Here is a 21,241-nt window from a genome sequence, read left to right as displayed (position 1 = left end):
GTCTTATAAAGTGAATACTAATGGGCGCTTCCATTATGTACCAGAGAACTGGGAAGCGGTGAAGGCTTTGTACTCACCGCTTTCTGGTCCTCGGCTATAGCAGGAAGAAGACAGAGCGCGCTGGAGGTGAGGAGCGGCGGCATCCAGGAGCAAGAGAGGTAAGTGTTTCTATTTTATTTTATCTGTGGCATAGGGGCTAGTAAATGGCACTGGGGGCTCATAATGGGGGCTAATAAATGGCATTAGGGGCTCATAATGGGGTCTAAAAATGGCATTGGGGCAAATAAATGGGAATGGGGCTAATAAATGGCATGGGGGCTAATAAATGGCACTGGGGCTGACAAATGGCATGGGGGCTCATAATTGAGGCTCATAGATGGCATGGGGGCTCATAGTGGGGGCTGATAAATGGCATGGGGGACTTATAAATGGCATGGGGAGGCTGATCTGAGGTCTTACTGGGGTCTTATTTACATTAGAGATCTGATTGAGGGTCTTATTAACATTGGGGGTCTGATTGGGGCTGTCAGATGAGGTCTGATTGGGGCTGTCAGATGAGGTCTGATTAACATTGGGTGTCTGATTGCTGGCCTGATCTGAGGTCTAATGAAAAATATTTTTTCTTATTGTCCTAGGTGCATCTTATCATCGGGTGAGTCTTATAAAGCGAAAAATACGGTACTAAAAGAAATTAAATTTTCGATGATATTGTAATTTAATTAGATGCGCTAGTATTGTAATGGTTGTACATTATTCTCATCATGAATGTAACTTTTCTGTTTTATATTTACATTTACAGGCTTTCGATCAGTTAGCTTCACTTTAGATTCCAGGGACCTTTTGAGCACCGTTGTGGGCATTCTAAATTCCTGCAGCTTGTCCACTGACCATGTACAAAGCTCAGCAGATAGTATGGCCTCTACAAAGACAGCCACATCATCTTTCTACAGGCCCATAAAATGGGACAAGACGTTTTATTCCTTCACTGGATACAAGAACCCTGAAGAGGAGCTGAAGCAAGCACAGAAAACGGAAATAACCATTATGTAAGTAGCACCCAAATCAGCAGTTTGGTTAGCTGGAAACCTTTTGATGACTCTTCGGTTGTATATTAGAATAACATATATAGATGCTCCTGTTATCCTGATTACGTCCTTACCTGAGCAGGAGTAAATGGCTGATATTGGAGACAAGCAGGAGCAGTTTTCAGGTTCTCACTGTCTAATATCTCTCTGGCAATGATGATATTTGCATCTGTAGTGATCATCTGAATGTCTACCTTTTATTAAGTGATGGCCTATCCTTAGTATAGGCCATCACTGCCTGATCTTCACCCCCACCAATCAGGTGTTTCGCTATAACCCTGGCGCCAGAAGCAGACAACTACATCTACTTGCTGCTCCCATTAACTTCTTAAAGGATAACTGTCATATTTTTTATTTTATTTTTTGCAAGTGATGGGTAACAATTTTGCAATAGACTTTATTTAGCCAAAACATTTATTTTTGGTAGAAAACTGTGGCTGAAATGGCCCTTATCAGCACTCTTCAAAAGTCCAGCTATTTCTTGTATCTGTTCCAGTCTGTCTGACATGACATTTAGAGGGTCATTTATTAAGACCTGCGTTTTAGATGTTGGTGGATCCACTGAAGTTATGAAGAGGTGTCGGCCTCTATGTAACGTTGACGTATCCACTGCCGGTCTAAATGTAAGACTGCTTCCTTCTTGGCTTAAATTTAGACCATTTTCTACAGCTAAAATAGCACAGAAAATGATGAGACGAGCCTGCCGGCCCTTCCCCGCTCACGCCATGCCCACTTTTTTAGACCTGGCATGAGCGGGGAAAAGTTCCAAATTATGGCGCAAATAACCTGTGTGCTGAAATATGCCTAATATAGGCGTATTTCTGATTAGTAATTTGTGGTCTCCCCATATGTGCAACCCTCATTGTGCTAATAGTAACCTCTTGTCAACAACTCTAATCGCCTCCTCACACTCCTATATATAAAACTTCCCTCCCTCATTTTCTTCAACCATCCAAACATTAAAGGGGTTATGCTATAAATGAATAAAAAAAATGAAAAATACAGTGTCCATATTAGGATGTTCTCAGCTGTCATAGTAAAATATCATAGTAATATAAAAGTAAAGAAGTGGAATAGACGGCTCTACTGCTCAGGTAAATGGTAGAGGTGCAAAGCTGCTTGATCTGACTCACCCAGTCAGAGGCATGAGATTACAAATGGATAAAGGATAAGCAGGCACACTCTTATTTGGGTACAAGGTAATGATTTATTTATATTCTAGTGTTTGTGAGGTCTGGTGGATAGATGTAAAAAGTAGTCCCTTTTAATAAATAAAAAATGAAGGAGTATTAGAGTGATAAATGATCACCACTGGATGAGAGGTGATGGGTATCCTGGAAAAGTTGTCCTAGGAAAACTGGTGGATAAAAAAATATAAAAATGTATAAGAAAATGTATAGAATACCTAGATGAAAAGTAAAAATATCTAGATAAAAATCCTTGAAGAAAGAATATTTATAGTCTTTCAAAAACAGATAAAAATACCTAGAAAAATGTTCCTAGAAAAAATGTTCATAAAGTCTTTCATAAACAGTTTACATATAGTGGTCACTGATCAGAGATAAAATCAAGTGGAAGATGTATGGGATAGTCATTCATAATCGCTCTAGAGAGGATTTTTGTCCAATATTGCCCCTTTGTACAATTGTATCTCCGTTTATGGGATATAGTGTAGATAACAAATTGCCGCTCAGCAGAAGATCAATGGTGCGCCTTTTCAAAGTGTAGTTTGCAAATGTAACAATTTATGGCTGTTGGTAGTTATGTTCCATATATTGCGCTGTGGACAAGAAAGACAAGAATATGACAGGTTATATTTTTTTTTGTGGACCACGGAACGGAGCAACGGATGCGGACAGGAGTGCTGTCCGCATCTTTTGCGGCCCCATTGAAGTGAATGGGTCCGCATCCAAGCCGCAAAACTGCGGCTGGGATGCGGACCAAAACACTGGTCGTGTGCATGAGGCTTAAGAGTAAGGTTATTATTATTATTATAGTTTGTACATATCCATTCTACTCTTTCATCATGCATAAGCTCACCTGCTTGCTGTGCTGAGGACATGTCATCTATTGATGTGTGCAGAGCCTTTTCTCCACTTTCTGACATTTTCTTCCTCTTGTAGTTGGAAGCTCAATTACAGCAGCTATTTGTACTGCTACTGAACTATCGTATTGACACAGTCACTTACTTGCATAGTTCCCAGTGACGTAAGGCCTGCTATAGAATTGGTTTTCTTAATTGTTTTATATTTTTTATTTTTATACTAGTTCCTGGATACAAAGTAACCAAGAAGTAGCGCAGAAAAAGCTGAGCAATAGTATTCCTCTAAGGGAAGAACTGGAACGTCTGAAAACAGAGCTGTCCGACCAGCTTCAACTTTCTGGTATCCGGTAAATTCCCACATAAGGAAACATGAGCTTAGATCACAGTTCTTCATATGTAGAGGCCTAAAAAACCTAGTACGCAGAATTTGTGTGACAGTTTAAAAAAACCACTGCCAAAAAAACACCACTGCCAAAAAAACAGTGCTACATTTTCAATTACTTCAATGGAACTTAACTGCAATACCAGAAACAACCCATGAACAGGTGTGGTGCTCTTTCTTCTGCTGTGGTTTTATAATTGTATACAGCCCCTTTTACTGTTTTACGTGGGATCTAGGAGCTTCAAGTTTCTGCTTGTTTGTTTTTTGTAAGAAGAAAAGAAAAGGTTTCCCATTCCAGACTTCCTGAGTAAGGCTACTTTCACACCTGCATTTTGGCATTCTCATTTTGAGATCAGGCAAAGGATCTCAAAACCGGGCCATAAACGGTTCTGTTTTTGGCCAATTCATTCTGAATGGAGTATGCTCCGTGCAGGATGCCTTCCGTTACGTCGGCATTCTATTTTGTAACCGGGCCCGAAACCGCTGCAAGCTGCGAAACAGAACAAACCAGTTACGGCACTAAAAACCACGTAAGTCAATGGTGACAGATCCAGTTTGTTCCCTGAAAAAACGGATCCGTCACCCAGTGACTTACAATGTATTTAGTGACGGGTCCGGTTTGTTCCCTTTCGATTTAACACAGCCTAATCCTAACAGAACGGATGCATAATAATGTGTAAATCAAAACTGAACCTCTGCTAGATCTCAAATCTGGAAACAAAACTGCAGATATGAAAATAGCCTAAGAATTGGCGTAGGGACTAGTAGAGGACTTTATTTTCTCGAGCTTTTAAGTAATAAGAACTGTGTTTCACAAATCCTCCCAGAGGGCAAACACTGGCCACACATTCCTAGTAATGTGTGTTTCTGACCTCAAGGGTACAATAAGTTATGCACAGCTCCCTTTATGAATGACCATTTCAGGATTTTTAAGTAATTGTTAATATATAACAAAAAAAAGACCAAAGACTAAACTTCAGTTACTCATTTATGTCCTCTTACTTGTATGGCGCCATCATAATCCACAGCACTGTGCAGAGTTATCACTCCCTGACCTAAATCCTAGGTCTAAAACCAGTCTAAATTCCCAGGACCATACACAGAAGCATACACATATACACTAAGGCCAATTTTATAGGATTCCAAATGGACAGGTTTTTAAAAGTCCACTCTTCCCTCCTTTTTTAGATGGCAGAGAAGCTGGGGTATAGCTCATCGCTGCGGCCAGCTGCACAGTTTAGGACGTCTTATGAAACATAATTCTGAGTCCCTGAAGATGGCAAAAGGTAAATCCCTCTCCCTTCTGCCTTCTTGTAATATTATCACATTTTCATGCCTTACATATTTTTTCCTACCCATGAAACAATTCTATGAATTCTTCTTTAGACTGTTATTAAAATTCTGGATGTCATAGTTCTTTTAATGGGTTTTTGATCTAACGTGTCTAACAACTCCCAGCACTGTGCAGATAACTAAAACCTTTGTTAGAGCATGCCATTTGTTCCCTGGATGGAGGATCGGTGCCACAGATAAAGAAGTTTAAACTGATATGCCATTGAGCGCAAAGTGCACAGTGGGCAGTACCTAGCAGTGGACGTGACCATGCTATCATCTCTAAACTAAGGACTGTTTGTCTCTCTAGCCCATGATTGACATCTTCTTCTGGCGTCTCACAGCCCTGCAGTAAAATCTCATGCAGGCTCTGTGTTAACCCCAGGCCAGGCATGTGCCATACACTACCTTCTGCCATCCACCATTATTGACCCCTCCCTTCCAGGCTATAGTCCTGCGCCTAACGCCTTTCTACCTCCCCTTCTAGGTGTACCGCACACGTTGATGGTGCATGTGCAGCACAACAAATTATAGTGGTGGACCCAGAAGGTAATGTACTGTCTGGGGTTTTAGAAGATTTCAGCCTGTAACAAGGGGAAGGAGCAGGGCTTGGTTTAGTGATCATGGCATGGGCATTTGCCATGTTAGGGACTGCCCACTGGGCACTTTGTGCTTCATTTGCATACTGCTACAAATTCCTTTTTTTGTGGCACTGAACCTCCATCCAGAGAATAAAAGGGTTGCTCTAACAACTGTTTCAATCATCTGCACGGAGCCCAAGAGTAGTCTCTCAAGGGACAAACACAGGTCTAATACTCCTGTGGTTAAGCACCTATATTTGCTTAAAAAAATAGTCTTCTTTTTATTCTTTAGAAATGTGTTATGTACTAAACCTTGTTTTCCTTCCTAGGACACACAGTCATATTCACAGACCAGACGGGCATGAGTGCAGCTGGACACGTCATGTTGGGGACAATGGACGTTCATCACCACTGGACCAAGGTGATACTGAAAATGATTGCTCCATCTGTTTTGTGACACATAAAATAATTGCTGTAGTAAGACTTATCTGCCTCACAGTAGTAGTTAGTATAGTGTTATACTGTTAGTCTTACAGCATCATACAAGATCCAAGTTGTATGCTGCATTAATATGGTATAAATAAAAATCTATGGGCCCAATATTATGTGTTCAAATTTATACAGATACTTTTTTTCCCATGGATTTTCAAAAAATAAAATAAAAAAAAGTTCAATGAAGTGCCATATTACAGAGGTAATGAGGGGAGAATAGAGCCTATGGCACCGGTGTCAGTATGGAGGCAATAGAGCTGACAGATCCTCTGTAAATAAATCATGATGAAATGAATGGTTCTGAGCTAGAAAAAACTGCCACTACATTTCCACCGTACAGTCGGGCAGTGAAACCGATTGCTTTGTCCAAACCTTTTGATCAGACCTGTGCTGCATGCTCCTTCTATTTCTGTGTATGCCAACACTGATCTAAGCAGCCTGACTACCTCCTCCACCCCTGTGTGTTCTGATATAGTCCCCAAATAATCAGTTTAATGGCTCTACCTTCCTGTGCAGGATGAAAGGAAAACTGCTTCAAATAGCTTTAGAGAAAATCAGTCTGGCAAGTGGAGAACGGCTGCATGTGATCTGCTGCTGAAATGTTTTAGTGCTTGATTTATAAGCATATTGTGGGCTGGAGCTTAGTTTTATGGCATACAGGAGACTTCAGCAATCAGGTTCCGTCTGTGCTCATATACTTAGTAGTCATGTCTTTTTTTTCTGCATAGACAGTTATGGTTTTATTTCATGGATGCCTTGGAAAAAGAATGTTTGTCCATAAGAAAATTCTTGAAGTGGATTGTTTGCCTGTGTACCTGCTACAGGCACTGGTCATTGGATTCATCGACATAATTCTCTTCTCTAGGGAAATGATCCATTTGGTTAGATAACTAGAATGACGGTTCCTGAAAGCGTCATAAAAATTGACATCTGTTTCTAAACAGTGTATTGTCTGAAGTTCCTGAACCAGAAGAAGCATCGCATTCATTACTGACTTGCACGCGTTTTTATGCAAAGTTCATTTGAATGGGAGCTGAGATGCAGTCCGCAGATACGGCTATTACATGTTAAGTGGAGACTTCTGCTTCCAATTCTGTCCACTGTTTAGTCCCCGGCGCCAACGGCTCCCAAAAACATCGGATCGGTGGGAGTGCCAGATGTTGGACCTCCACCGCCATGATCAGATTATTACTATTATTATATATTTATATTATTATAAAATGTTTATTACCTTCACTTCGCAGGATTTTCAAATAACAATTTTTTTAACATTTTTTTTTATCAAGCTCTTTGAAAGGTTACCCAGCTTCTGTGTACTTCAGGGAAAGTTGCTGCAGCTACAGGATAGGATAAGCCATCTCCTTGGGGGCATTGAAATAGTGCACATTGAGGAACTGCAGCCATTGTTGACAATGGAGGAGCATTACTCTGTCCTTCATGCATTCTGCAAAAAGCTGCTAAACCGGAGAGTACCCATTCACCCACGCAGTTTACGTGGACTGCAGATGACGCTGGAATAGTAAGTGATGGAGGATGTAATATGTACTTTATTTTTACATTTATTTTCTGTTTCTTGCACGTCTCTGTTACTGATTGCAGGAAAGAGAGGAGAACAGGAACATAGTAAACTTACTGTTAGAGCTAATCGCTGGCAGTCCTGTACTCCTCTCACTTCCCTGAATAGAGAAAAAGGCCATCACGGTTCGGTAGCAGTTCTACACCTAGTCACATAGGCAGGGAACACAGGCACAGATCATAGTAAGATAAGAGGTATATAAAGATAAGACGGGATGTCCAGCTTCCAAAAAAAGACGTAGTTCTTTATTCCAAAATAACACAGAATAAAAAATCCAAAACGGCAAACAAGTCTACATGTTTCGGATGTGCTAATACTGATCCTTATTCATGACAAGTTAGTTGCTGAACGGCTACATACTTAACCACTTCAACCCCGCTAGCTGAAACCCCCTTCATGACCAGGCCACTTTTTACACTTCTGCACTACACTACTTTCACCGTTTATCGCTCGGTCATGCAACTTACCACCCAAATGAATTTTACCTCCTTTTCTTCTCACTAATAGAGCTTTCATTTGGTGGTATTTTATTGCTGCTGACATTTTAACTTTTTTTGTTATTAATCGAAATTTAACGGTTTTTTTTGCAAAAAAATGAAATTTTTCACTTTCAGCTGTAAAATTTTGCAAAAAAAACGACATCCATATATAAATTTTTCACTAAATTTATTGTTCTACATGTCTTTGATAAAAAAAAAAATGTTTGGGCAAAAAAATAATGGTTTGGGTAAAAGTTATAGCGTTTACAAACTATGGTACAAAAATGTGAATTTCCGCTTTTTGAAGCAGCTCTGACTTTCTGAGCACCTGTCATGTTTCCTGAGGCTCTACAATCCCCAAACAGTAGAAAAAACCCACAAATGACCCCATTTTGGAAAGTAGACACCCTAAGGTATTCGCTGATAGGCATAGTGAGTTCATAGAACTTTTAATTTTTTGTCACAAGTTAGCGGAAAATGATGATTTTTTATTTATTATTTTTTTTTCTTACAAAGTCTCATATTCCACTAACTTGCGACAAAAAATAAAAAATTCTAGGAACTCGCCATGCCCCTCACGGAATACCTTGGGGTGTCTTCTTTCCAAAATGGGGTCACTTGTGGGGTAGTTATACTGCCCTGGCATTCTAGGGGCCCAAATGTGTGAGAAGTACTTTGCAATCAAAATGTGTAAAAAATGGCCTGCGAAATCCGAAAGATGCACTTTGGAATATGTGCCCCTTTGCCCACCTTGGCTGCAAAAAAGTGTCACACATCTGGTATCGCCGTACTCAGAAGAAGTTGGGGAATGTGTTTTGGGGTGTCATTTTACATATAACCATGCTGGGTGAGAGAAATATCTTGGCAAAAGACAACTTTTCCAATTTTTTTATACAAAGTTGGCATTTGACCAAGATATTTCTCTCACCCAGCATGGATATATGTAAAATGACACCCCAAAACACATTCCCCAACTTCTCCTGAGTACGGCGATACCAGACGTGTGACAATTTTTTGCAGCCAAGGTGGGCAAAGGGGCACATATTCCAAAGTGCACCTTTCGGATTTCGCAGGCCATTTTTTACACATTTTGATTGCAAAGTTCTTCTCACACATTTGGGCCCCTAAATTGCCAGGGCAGTATAACTACTCCACAAGTGACCCCATTTTGGAAAGAAGACACCCCAAGGTATTCCGTGAGGGGCATGGCGAGTTCCTAGAATTTTTTATTTTTTGTCGCAAGTTAGTGGAATATGAGACTTTGTAAGGAAAAAAAATAAAAAATAAAAAATCATCATTTTCCGCTAACTTGTGACAAAAATAAAAAATTCTAGGAACTCGCCGTGCCCCTCACGGAATACCTTGGGGTGTCTTCTTTCTAAAATGGGGTCACTTGTGGCGTAGTTATACTGCCCTGGCAATTTAGGGGCCCAAATGTGTGAGAAGTACTTTGCAATCAAAATGTGTAAAAAATGGCCTGCGAAATCCGAAAGGTGCACTTTGGAATATGTGCCCCTTTGCCCACCTTGGCTGCAAAAAAGTGTCACACATCTGGTATCGCCGTACTCAGGAGAAGTTGGGGAATGTGTTTTGGGGTGTCATTTTACATATACCCATGCTGGGTGAGAGAAATATCTTGGCAAAAGACAACTTTTCCCATTTTTTTATACAAAGTTGGCATTTGACCAAGATATTTCTCTCACCCAGCATGGGTATATGTAAAATGACACCCCAAAACACATTCCCCAACTTCTCCTGAGTACGGCGATACCAGATGTGTGACACTTTTTTGCAGCCTAGATGCGCAAAGGGGCACATATTCCTTTTAGGAGGGCATTTTTTGACATTTGGATCCCAGACTTCTTCTCACGCTTTAGGGCCCCTAACATGCCAGGGCAGTATAAATACCCCACATGTGACCCCATTTTGGAAAGAAGACACCCCAAGGTATTCAATGAGGGGCATGGCGAGTTCATAGAATTATTTTTTTTTGCATAAGTTAGCAGAATTTATTTTTTTTTTCTCACAAAGTCTCACTTTCCGCTAACTTAGGACAAACATTTCAATATTTCATGGACTCAATATGCCCCACAGCGAATACCTTGGGGTGTCTTCTTTCCAAAATGGGGTCACATGTGGGGTATTTATACTGCCCTGGCTTTTTAGGGGCCCTAAAGCGTGAGAAGAAGTCTGGAATATAAATGTCTAAAAATTTTTACGCATTTGGATTCCGTGAGGGGTATGGTGAGTTCATGTGAGATTTTATTTTTTGACACAAGTTAGTGGAATATGAGACTTTGTAAGAAAAAACAAACAAAAAAATATATATATATTTCCGCTAACTTGGGCCTAAAAAATTTCTGAATGGAGCCTTACAGGGGGGGGGGTGATCAATGACAGGGGGGTGATCAATGACAGGGGGTGATCAATGACAGGGGGGTGATCCATGACAGAGGGGTGATCACCCATATACACTCCCTGATCACCCCCTGTCATTGATCACCCCCCTGTAAGGCTCCATTCAGACGTCCGTATGATTTTTACGGATACATGGATCGGATCCGCAAAACACATGCGGACGTCTGAATGGAGCCTTACAGGGGGGTGATCAATGACAGGGGGGTGATCAATGACAGGGGGTGATCAGGGAGTGTATATGGGTGATCACCCCTCTGTCATTGATCACCCCCCTGTAAGGCTCCATTCAGACGTCTGCATGTGTTTTGCGGATCCGATCCATGTATCCATGGATCCGTAAAAATCATGCGGACGTCTGAATGGAGCCTTACAGGGGGTGATCAGGGAGTGTATATGGGTGATCACCCCTCTGTCATTGATCACCCCCCTGTAAGGCTCCATTCAGACGTCCGCATGTGTTTTGCGGATCCGATCATTGTATCCATGGATCCGTAAAAATCATGCGGACGTCTGAATGGAGCCTTACAGGGGGTGATCAATGACAGGGGGTGATCAGGGAGTGTATATGGGTGATCACCCCTCTGTCATTGATCACCCCCCTGTAAGGCTCCATTCAGACGTCCGCATGTGTTTTGCGGTTCCGATCCATGTATCCATGGATCCGTAAAAATCATGCGGACGTCTGAATGGAGCCTTACAGGGGATGATCAATGACAGGGGGTGATCAGGGTGTGTATATGGGTGATCACCCCTCTGTCATTGATCACCCCCCTGTAAGGCTCCATTCAGACATCCGCATGTGTTTTGCGGATCCGATCCGTGTATCCACGGATCCGTAAAAATCATGCGGACGTCTGAATGGAGCCTTACAGGGGATGATCAATGACAGGGGGTGATCAATGACAGGGGGGTGATCAATGACAGGGAAGTGATCAGGAAGTCTATATGGGTGATCACGCCCTTGTCATTGATCACCCCCCTGTAAGGCTCCATTCAGACGTCCGTATGCGTTTTGCGGATCCGATCCATGTATCCGTGGATCCGTAAAGATCATACGGACGTCTGAATGGAGCCTTACAGGGGGGTGATCAATGACAGGGGGGTGATCAGGGAGTCTATATGGGGTGATCAGTGGTTCATAAAGGGTTAATAAGTGACAGGGGGGGGGGGTGTAGTGTAGTGTAGTGGTGTTTGGTGCTACTTTAGTGAGCTGCCTGAGTCCTCTTGTGGTCGATTCAAACAAAAGAGACCACCAGAGGACCAGGTAGCAGGTATATTAGACGCTGTTATCAAAACAGCGTCTAATATACCTGTTAGGGGTTAAAAAAATCACATCTCCAGCCTGCCAGCGAACGATCGCCGCTGGCAGGCTGGAGATCCACTCGCTTACCTTCCGTTCCTGTGAGCGCGCGCGCCTGTGTGCGCGCGTTCACAGGAAATCTCGGCTCTCGCGGGAGGACGCGTATATGCGTCCACCCAGAAGAGCAGGGCCGCCGGCAGGACGCAATCCTGCGTACGGCGGTCCTGGAGTGGTTAAATAGCTGAACTTCCTGGCACTCACAGATGATTCAGATTAGCAGGAATGAACACACAAATTGGGTTACGCCTATTATCCAAATGCCAGGTGAGTATGAAAGCAAAGATACACATAAAAAGTTGGATATGTCAAAAAAAACCATAAACTGTTTTAAAAATATATATGAGCAAAGATCATGGATTAGATCATGTTTGCGATTCAACCCTGCTGGAACTCGGGAACCCATGCAAAAGATCCAATAGGACTCCCTATTTGGGAGCTTTCGCTTGTAGTCACCACCTCTTGCAGGAGGATTGACCCTTTCTAGGGCCCTGAACTTGGAAACCTGTGGTATCACCTTGGTGAGAAACCGCGAAATGTAGACTGGCTGCTGAAACATTTCTCACTCTGGTATATGGAATGTCTGAAAGGTGTTTGCAAATTCTTACTTTTAGACTATTGGTTGTACATCCAACATATTGCAAACTGCATATAGAGCAGGTAATGCAATACACCACATAGTTAGTGTTGCAATTCACATATTGTTTGTTATTAAAAGAGTTGTGAGTGGCTGTTGAAAAAACTGTAGAGCCTGTTTTCTCGCCCATTGCATTGGGGGACACAGACCATGGGTATAGCTTAGGCTACCACTAGGAGGAGCCACTATGCAAATAAGAAAAAACAGCTCCTCTTCCACTGGCTATACCCCCATGCTCCAACAGGAGGACCTCAGTTTTAGCTTAGTGTCGGATAAGGAGGTGACACTCCTGCTCCTGCAGGGTTGTCCCTGTAGTTTTTCCTCTCCTGTTTGTTGTTTTTCTAATCAGAGGACGCATGGTGCGTCCCTGGTCTCTCAGCGTAGCGAGCGCCGGGGTCGAATGACCGTCCCAGGCTATCTCCCTTTCCCCCCAGAAGATAAGTGGAACCGACCTGCAGCTCCGGTGGCCTACAGATCCGGGGTCACCTAGTCCTGCCCTCTTTCCAGTGCACTGCCACTCCTTGCACCAGGTGACTGAAGAGGTGAACCCCTGCTGGTCCGGAACAGAGGATGAAGACTGCAGGACTCAGATAAGTACAGCGGCTGTCCTGCAAACTCCTTCTCCCCCTGTGCTCACACTGTGACACGGCTCTTTAGGGCTTACCTGTGGATCTGGGTGGGCCTGCTGGGTGAGAGGGAGGAGGTTCCTTCTTGGGGCAGTGGCTATTTTCAGCGCCCCCTGCACGGCGGGCGCCATTTTCGGAGCCGGGGTCTGCCTTTTTTCATGTTTTCCCACGCGCACGTTTTTTTGCGCGCTTTGTGACGCGACTGGGGGGGCGGAGCCTATCGCGTCAGCTCCGGCGCTTCCGCTTTGCCTCAGCGCTTCATCCACGCTTGGCTGCTACTCCAGTTCCTCACAGGTCACGGTAGGACAGATAGTGTTCCACAAAACTGTAGGAGACCCTGACTCTGGGATTGCCGCCGTCATGCCAAGACCTGGGGCCCCCAAAAAATCTAAAGCGACTCCTCAGGTCCCACTGGGATCCTGTATGGTTTGCTGCTTGCCACTATTGGTTACAGGCTCCTGTGACTCTTGCCTTGCCTTGGAACAGGATCATCCACCTCCTCCTCCACCAAACCAGCCCAGTCCCTCCTCCGCCCCTTTAGAGCCCTCCTGCCTCTGCCATAGCTAAGGCGGCCGCAGACTTGGCCCAATCTCGCGCGCGGCCATGGCCTTTATGGAACGCATGGCGACCTCGGATCCACCACCTGCGATGCCTGTGGTAAGCACCGCTCCACCTCCCGCTGCCCCCCACAGAGGACGCTCGACCGTTAAGAGGCAGCGTACGCAGCAGCATCCCTCCTCGGATGACTCTGCTTCTCCCCCTCGCCTGGAGGCGTGTTCAGCCTCTCCCCCTCGCAGGGACTACAGGTCTGAAGGGGAAAGGTCCGGCCGAGGACGAGGACACTGAATCGGAACCCTCGCCTAAGCTCTCCACCATGGTGGCAGACTTGGTCACGGCGGTCCGTGATACCTTTGACATCCAGGGGGAACCTCCTTCTGCTAGTAGCCAGGAAATACCACTTTTCCACTCCAGAAGGGGTGGCGCACCAGAGGCAGTCACATTCCCCATTCATGGCGAGTTCGCCAAGGTCCTTTCAAAGGCTTGGGAGCGCCCTAATCACAGTTTTTCTGCCACAAGGCGCATGGATACTCTGTATCCTTTCCCGGCAGATAATGTGCAGCAGTGGTCTTCTCCTCCTAAGGTCGACCCACCAGTGGCCAGATTGGCTAAGAATACGGCAATACCAGTCCTGGACGGGTCCTCCCTACAGGACTCAGTTGACAGGCGTTTGGACTCTCTTTCCAAGGCCATCTTTACTCTGGCGGGCACAGGTCTGCGGCCCACGTTCGCCTCGGCCTGGGTAGCCAGGGCGCTTTCGGTGTGGTTGCAGCGCCATCATCAGGACCTCGCGGAGCAGGATGCCTCTGCGGACACCCTGAACTTCGTCCTCCAGATGTCCCAAGCGACAACATTCCTCTGTGAGGCCTCATTGGACGTCAGCACTCTTTTTGCGCGGGTTTCGGCCCTCTCGGTCACTCAGCGCAGGGAGGTCTGGCTGAAGGTCTGGGACACCGATGCTTCCTCCAAGCGCTCCCTCACTAACCTCCCTTTTGCAGGCTCCAGGCTCTTCGGTGCTAATCAGGACGAGATTATCTCCTGCCCCAATCTAGATCCAAGTGCGCCTTCAGAGCTCGCCCCTTTGGCTCTCAAAACCAGTCCTTTCGGCGCTCCTCCTCCACGTCTGCGACAGCCCCCTCCTCCGGCGGCTCTCAGGACTCCCGCAAGAAGCCTACCTTTAGGCCTCAACCTTCCTGGCGCCCGCGGGCACAATTTCAGGGGAGTTCTGCCTGCCCCACGGCTCCCAAGCAGTCCTCCGCCTGAAGGGGCGCCCCCACCGCCTGCGGTGGGGGGCCGTCTGCTCTCCTTTCAGCAGGTCTGGAGAGCTCACGTTCAAGACTCCTGGGCCCTGGAAATTGTAACGTCCGGTTACAATATAGAATTCGCTTCCAGACCTCCGGAACGTTTCTTCCCTTCTCGGGTTCCGGGTGATCCGGCCCGAGCCTCGGCCCTTTTACAAGCGTTCTCTTCCCTTCTGTTCCGGGGGTGTAGTTGCCCCAGTTCCTCTGGAGGAACAGGGTACAGGGTTCTACTCAAATCTCTTTGTAGTGCCAAAGAAGGAGGGATCAGTGCGTCCGGTCCTAGACCTGAAGCTCTTAAGTCCCTGCGGGTGCGAAGGCTCCGGTTGGAATCCCTCCGCTCAGTTATTGCTTCTCTTCTTCCAGGGGAGTTCCTCGGGTCTGGACATCCGGGACGCCTATGTGCATGTCCCTATCGCAGAATCTCACCTCAGATTCCTGCGCTTCGTCATTGGCTGCCATCATCATCAGTTCGTCGCCCTTCCCTTTGGGCTGGCGACAGCCCCGCAGGTATTCACAAAGATCTTGGCGCCGCTCATGGCGCTTCTTCGCACCAGGGGCATATGTCTGTTGCCTTACCTGGACGACATACTGATAAAGGCTCCCTCTCGTCCCCAGGCCGAAGACAGTGTCAGGATCACTTTTCAGACTCTGCAACAGTTCGGCTGGCTGATCAACTTCCCGAAGTCCTCTCTCCAACCTTCCCAGAGGGTGACCTTCCTGGGGATGATTCTGGACACCACTGCAGCCCGGGTATTCCTTCCGGATTGCAAGTTCTCACGGATACGGGAGTCGGTGTCTCGCCTTCTGCATTCCCCAAGTATCTCCATCAGGGAGTGCATGCAGGTTCTGGGGCTTATGGTGGCCTCCTTCGAGGCTGTCCCCTTTGCCCAGTTTCACACTCGGCCTCTGCAACAGGCGATCCTGTCCTTCTGGGACAGGACATTGAGGGGTCTGGACTCTCAGATCCGCCTACCTCCTTGGGTTCGCATGGAACTCCCATGGTGGCTGTCCCCTCAGAATCTGGCTTCAGGGAGATCCTTCCTCCCAATCTCCTGGACAGTCGTCACCACCGATGCCAGTCTCCTGGGTTGGGGTGGCATTCTCCGGGCTCGGACAGTTCAGGGGGTGTGGTCAGAGGTGGAAGCCCGCCTTCCGATCAACATACTGGAGCTAAGAGCAATTTTCCTCTCTCTGTCTCATTGGACCCTCCTCCTAGCGGGTCTCCCGGTAAGGGTCCAGTCGGACAATGCCACAGCTGTGGCCTACATCAATCATCAGGGCGGAACCTGCAGCCGGACGGTGATGCAAGAGGTGAAAAGGACCCTCCAGTGGGCGGAAACTCATGTTCCAATATTGTCTGCAGTGTACATCCCAGGGATCGAAAACTGGACGGCAGACTTACTCAGCCGCAACAGGGTGGATCCGAGAGAGTGGTCTCTGCATCCGGACGTATTTGAGGACGTCTGACGCCGTTGGGGCCGCCCGGACGTGGACCTGATGGCGTCCAGGCTCAACAACAAGGTTCCCACGTTCCTGGCCCGAGCTCGGGATCCGGAGGCGTCCGGGGTGGACGCTCTGGTGTATCCGTGGCAAGACTTTGCGCACCTCTGTCTTCCCACCACTGCCTCTACTCCCAAAGGTTCTTCGCAGGGTCGCAGCGGAAGGGATCCCAACCATACTCATCGCCCCCGATTGGCCTCGCCGCGCCTGGTTCTCGGAGGTCACTTGGATGCTGGCAGACGTTCCATGGCCTCTTCCTCTCAGGGAGGACCTGCTGTCTCAAGGACCGCTCTTCCACCAGAATTTACAGCTGCTTCGTTTAACGGCGTGGCTGTTGAGACCTCCATCTTGAAGAAGAGGGGCTTCTCAGACTCTGTCGTGAGGACCATGATAAGAGCCAGGAAACCAGCTTCCTCCCGGATATACTATCGTACCTGGAAGGCCTTTCTTGCCTTTTGCAAGAAGTTAGGTGTTTTTCCCCCTTCGCTTCTCTGTTCCGGTGGTCCTCTTCTTTCTCCAGTCGGGTCTCAAGATGGGAATGTCCCTGAGATCTCTGAAGGGTCAGGTCTCTGCTCTGGCCATTTTCTTTCAGCGGTCTCTAGCTCTGCTCGGTCAGGTGAGGACCTTCCTACAGGGGGTGGCGCATTCGGTCCCTTCGTCTTCTCTCCAGACGGCTCCTTTTGAGCCCCTGAGGGACATTTCCATGAGTCTTCTCACCTGGAAGGTGGTCTTTTTGGTGGCCATCACCTCTATCAGGAGGGTATCGGAGCTGGCCGCCCTTTCCTCCAAGGAACCCTTTTTGGTCTTCCGCAAGGATAAAGTGGTACTGCGTCAAGTCCCTTCTTTTTTGCCCAAGGTGGTCTCCGCCTTCCACCTTAATGAGGACATAATTCTGCCCTCTTTTTGCCCCGCGCCGGCGAACCCCAAGGAGCGCGCTCTCCATTCTCTCGATGTTGTCCGTGCTTTGCGTGTGTACCTGTCGGTTACTGCCCCATTTCGCTGCTCGGACTCCCTTTTTGTGATTCCCGAGGGGCCTCATAAGGGTCTGGCGGCCTCCAAGGTCACTGTGGCTCGGTGGATTTGGTCGACTATTGCCATGGCCTATCGGTCCCGGGGTAGGGTTCCCCCAGCGGGGGTTACCGCGCACTCCAACAGGAAGGTGGGGGCCTCCTGGGCTAAGTGCAATCGAGCCTCTACATCACAACTTTGCAATGCGGCCACCTGGTCGTCCTTACATACCTTTTACCAAGTTCTACCAGCCGCACTGTCTGGCGTCGGCTGATGCTGCCCTAGGGCGCAAGGTATTGCAGGCTGTGGTTCCTGTTTAACCGTTGGACGTTTCCCTCTGGAGGTGTTGGTCTCCCACCCCATGGACTGCTCTAGGACGTCCAATGGTCTGTGTCCCCCAATGGAATGGGCGAGAAAACAAGATTTTTTGTGAAACTCGCCTGTAAAATCTTTTTTCTCGTCTTTTCCATTGGGGGACACAGCTCCCACCCATTCTTGTCTGTTACAGGAGGGTTTGGTTCTATCTATTGGGACCTTATGATTAACGGCCTGATGGCGGTGTTCCTCGGTTCTGTTTTTTTTATTAATATTTGGTTTTGGTCTCCTTCTCCTACTGCTTTTGCACGCACGGAGGTCCTCCTGTTGGAGCATGGGGGTATAGCCAGTGGAGGAGGAGCTGTTTTTTCTTATTTGCATAGTGTCTCCTCCTAGTGGTAGCCTAAGCTATACCCATGGTCTGTGTCCCCCAATGGAAAAGACGAGAAAAAGATTTTACAGATGAGTTTCACAAAAAATCTCCTTTTAATGTAGTTGCAACATGTACAGATGCGGTGACCGCATTTAAATGTGCCCTTGTGCCTCAACCAAGCACTTTTTTCTTTTTTGCTGGTGTCACTATCAGTGAAAAAATGTGGGCTAATTTTCTGCGCACTGAGATAAGAGGTAAACTAAGAATGTTCTACGTTCAGTAGATGCTTAAGACGGACTCGTCTTAGCAATGCTAAGTTAGTCTTCCTTTACAGCATGTTTCTCGCCCATATTCATTGGGGGACACAGAAACCGTGGGTATAACTATGTCCTCTAGGAGGCGTTGACACTAGATAAAGCTGTTAGCTCCTCCCCTGGCAGCTGTACCCCCTCCAGCCTGATGAGAGAGCTTCAGTTTTTTATAGTGTCAATAGGAGGCAAGACCTCCCTTTTTTCCTCTTTTTCAGGTGGGAAACAGTGGTAGCCTAGCCTCCCTGTTCTCCCGGGGAACCACGCCTTGTCCTCCTCCCCCACAAGGGGACCAGGGCAGCCTCGCTCCCCTGCATCCCGCCAGCTGAAAGGTCACCCATCCAAGTCCCTCTTCCAGCTTCCTGCCACTATGGTGCCAGTAGTTGAAGGGGTGACCCTGCTGTAGAAGAGGAAGGGTTAAGATGGCGACTGGACAGATAAGTGATGCCTGCTCCAGGCCGTCGTGTCGTTTCCAAGGCTTGGGATCATCCAGACATGCGTTTTTCCGCCCCAAAAAAGCTGGTCATCCTATATCCTTTCCCACCGGATTGCGTTTCCACGTGGACATCCCCTCCTAATGGGGACCCACCAGTGGCACGGCTAGCCCAAAATACGGCTATTCCTATAGCCGATGGATCCTCCCTTCAGTCCGCAGAAGATCGTCGGATGGAATCCTTGACAAAGTCCCTCTTTGCAGCTACTGGGTCAGCCCTTAGGCCCGTGTTCGCCTCCGCGTGGGTGGCAAAGGCGATCTCTGAGTGGGGCAGTCAGCTGGACCAGGACTTGGTATTCGAGGTCCCTGCTCAGGATCTCCGATCATCACGCACTCTTCGGCGCTTGCGGTCACCTTACACAGCAAGCTTTGGCTGAAGGTGTGGGCAGCGGAAGCGACTTCCAAGCGTTCTTTAGTCGGACTCCTCTTTGCCGGCACCCGTCTCTTTGTTTGTCGGCTAAGCAGTCCTCAGCCTGAAGATGTGCCCCCACCCAACAGGGTGGGGGGCCGCCTCCTCCTCTTCCAGGACGTCTAGCGGGCCCACGTCTCCGACGCTTGGGCACTCGAGATTGTATCCTCGGGATACGTGATCGAGTTCCTGTCTCTTCCCCCAGACAGGTTTTTTAAATCCCTTCCTCCACAGGACCCCGAGGGGACGGTCACCTTCTCCCAGGCCATTCAGTCTCTCCTGGACCAGGGAGTCACCTCCTCTGTTCCCCCAGCAAAGAGGTTCAAGAGGTTCTATTCGAACCTTTTCGTGGTCCCCAAAAAGGAGGGCTCTGTGCGCCCAATCCTGGACCTCAAACTACTGAACAAGTTCCTCCGTCTCCAGCGGTTTCGGATGGAATCACTTCGTTCCGTAATTGCTTCTCTGGAGCAGGGGGAATTCCTTTTCGGCCGTAGATATCCAGGACACATACCTCGACGTTCCCATCGCGCGGAGTCACTAGCGCTTCCTGAGGTTTGCATAAGGAGACTTATCATTACCAGTTTGTCGCCCTGCCGTTCGAGCTGGCAACTACGCCGGGTCTTCACAAAAATTCTGGCCCCCCTTCTCGCCCTACTCCGTTCCAGAGGCATCTTCCTTATGCCTTATCTGGACTCAGAGTGATTCTTCTATCCCTCCGGCATTGGACCCACCTCCTAAAGGGTCGCCCCGTCAGAGTCCAGTCGGACAACGCCACGGTGGTGGCGTACATCAACCACCAGTGGGGAACACTGGAATCTGCCAAGATCTTGCGGTGTAGGCGGAGGCCCATGTACTGGCAATTTCAGCAATCTAAATCCCGGGTGTGGAGAACTGGACTGCGGACTTCCTCAGCAGGACCACGATAGATCCGGGCGAGTGGTCCCTCCACCCGGAGGTAATCGAGGCAATCTGTCTACGTTGGGGTCGCCCCCGACGTGGACTTGATGGCCTAAAGGCTCAATCAGAAACTTCCCACCTTCCTCTCCCGAGCAAGGGATCGGGAAGCTTGCGGCGTGGACGCCCTGATCTCCCCTTGGCAAGGGTTCTCCCCCCTTTGCGTGTTTCCCCCCTTCCCCCTCCTACACAGGGTTCTACGGAAAATAAGGATGGAGGGCATTCCGATGATCCTAGTCGCCCCAGATTGGCCTCGTCGCACGTGGTACGCTGACCTCGTTCTCCTTCTAGGAGACGTCCCTTGGTCACTACCTCTCAGAGACGACCTTCTTTCGCAGGGACTGGTCTTCCATCAGCATTTAAGGTCTCTTCGATTACGGGGTGGCCATTGAAACCACCATTCTAATGCGCAGAGGGTTTTCGACGGATGTCATCCGCACTATGATTGAGGCCAGGAAGCCTGCGTCGTCCAGGATCTATTGCAGGACCTGGAGGTCCTTCCTGGGTTTCTGTGAAAGCTGAAATATTCCACCACTTTGTTTTTCTCTCCCCACGGTCCTGTCCTTTTCTTCAATCAGGGTTGGACCTTGGTCTAGCCCTTAGTTCTCTGAAGGGTCAGGTGTCGGCGCTTTCTATTCTTTTCCAGCGCCCTCTTGCCCCCCTGGGGTCTGTAAGGACCTTTCTTCATGGAGTGGCACATACGGTTCCTCCGTACCGTCCTCCTTTACCATCTTGGGATCAGAATTTAGTCCTCTAAGCGCTCCAGACTTCCCCCTTTGAGCCCTTGCGGGAGATTTCTCTACGGCTCCTGTCCTGGAAGGTAGTTTTCCTTGTAGCGATCACTTCCATCAGACGGGTGTCCGAGTTGGTGGCGCTCTCCTGCAGAGAACCCTTCCTGGTTATTCATAAGGACAAAGTGGTTCTCCGGCCCATCCCTTCCTTTCTTCCGAAGGTGGTCTCTGACTTCCATATTAACGAGGAAATTGTCCTTCCCTCACTGTGTCCATCTCCTT

The 21,241-nt window shown here is 47.7% G+C and overlaps 1 protein-coding gene across 2 annotated transcripts in view; it reads left to right on the top strand.

The window, feature by feature from the left end:
• The window catches only part of TCAIM (T cell activation inhibitor, mitochondrial), a 61,137-nt gene that overhangs the window by 17,905 nt on the left and 21,991 nt on the right, over positions 1-21,241 (top strand). Inside the window, exons 5-11 of one of the 2 annotated variants that reach the window (XM_044295312.1) lie at positions 101-158; positions 636-652; positions 800-1,046; positions 3,354-3,476; positions 4,700-4,797; positions 5,754-5,845; positions 7,203-7,435. In XM_044295312.1, the coding sequence (XP_044151247.1) occupies positions 101-158; positions 636-652; positions 800-1,046; positions 3,354-3,476; positions 4,700-4,797; positions 5,754-5,845; positions 7,203-7,435 (868 nt within the window). The remainder of the gene's footprint in view (positions 1-100; positions 159-635; positions 653-799; positions 1,047-3,353; positions 3,477-4,699; positions 4,798-5,753; positions 5,846-7,202; positions 7,436-21,241) is intronic. The other variant, XM_044295313.1, reaches the window with a different exon arrangement.

Source organism: Bufo gargarizans, chromosome 5 (assembly GCF_014858855.1).
Source record: "Bufo gargarizans isolate SCDJY-AF-19 chromosome 5, ASM1485885v1, whole genome shotgun sequence".
NCBI lineage: Eukaryota > Metazoa > Chordata > Amphibia > Anura > Bufonidae > Bufo > Bufo gargarizans.
This window is presented reverse-complemented; position numbering and strand designations above follow the sequence as displayed.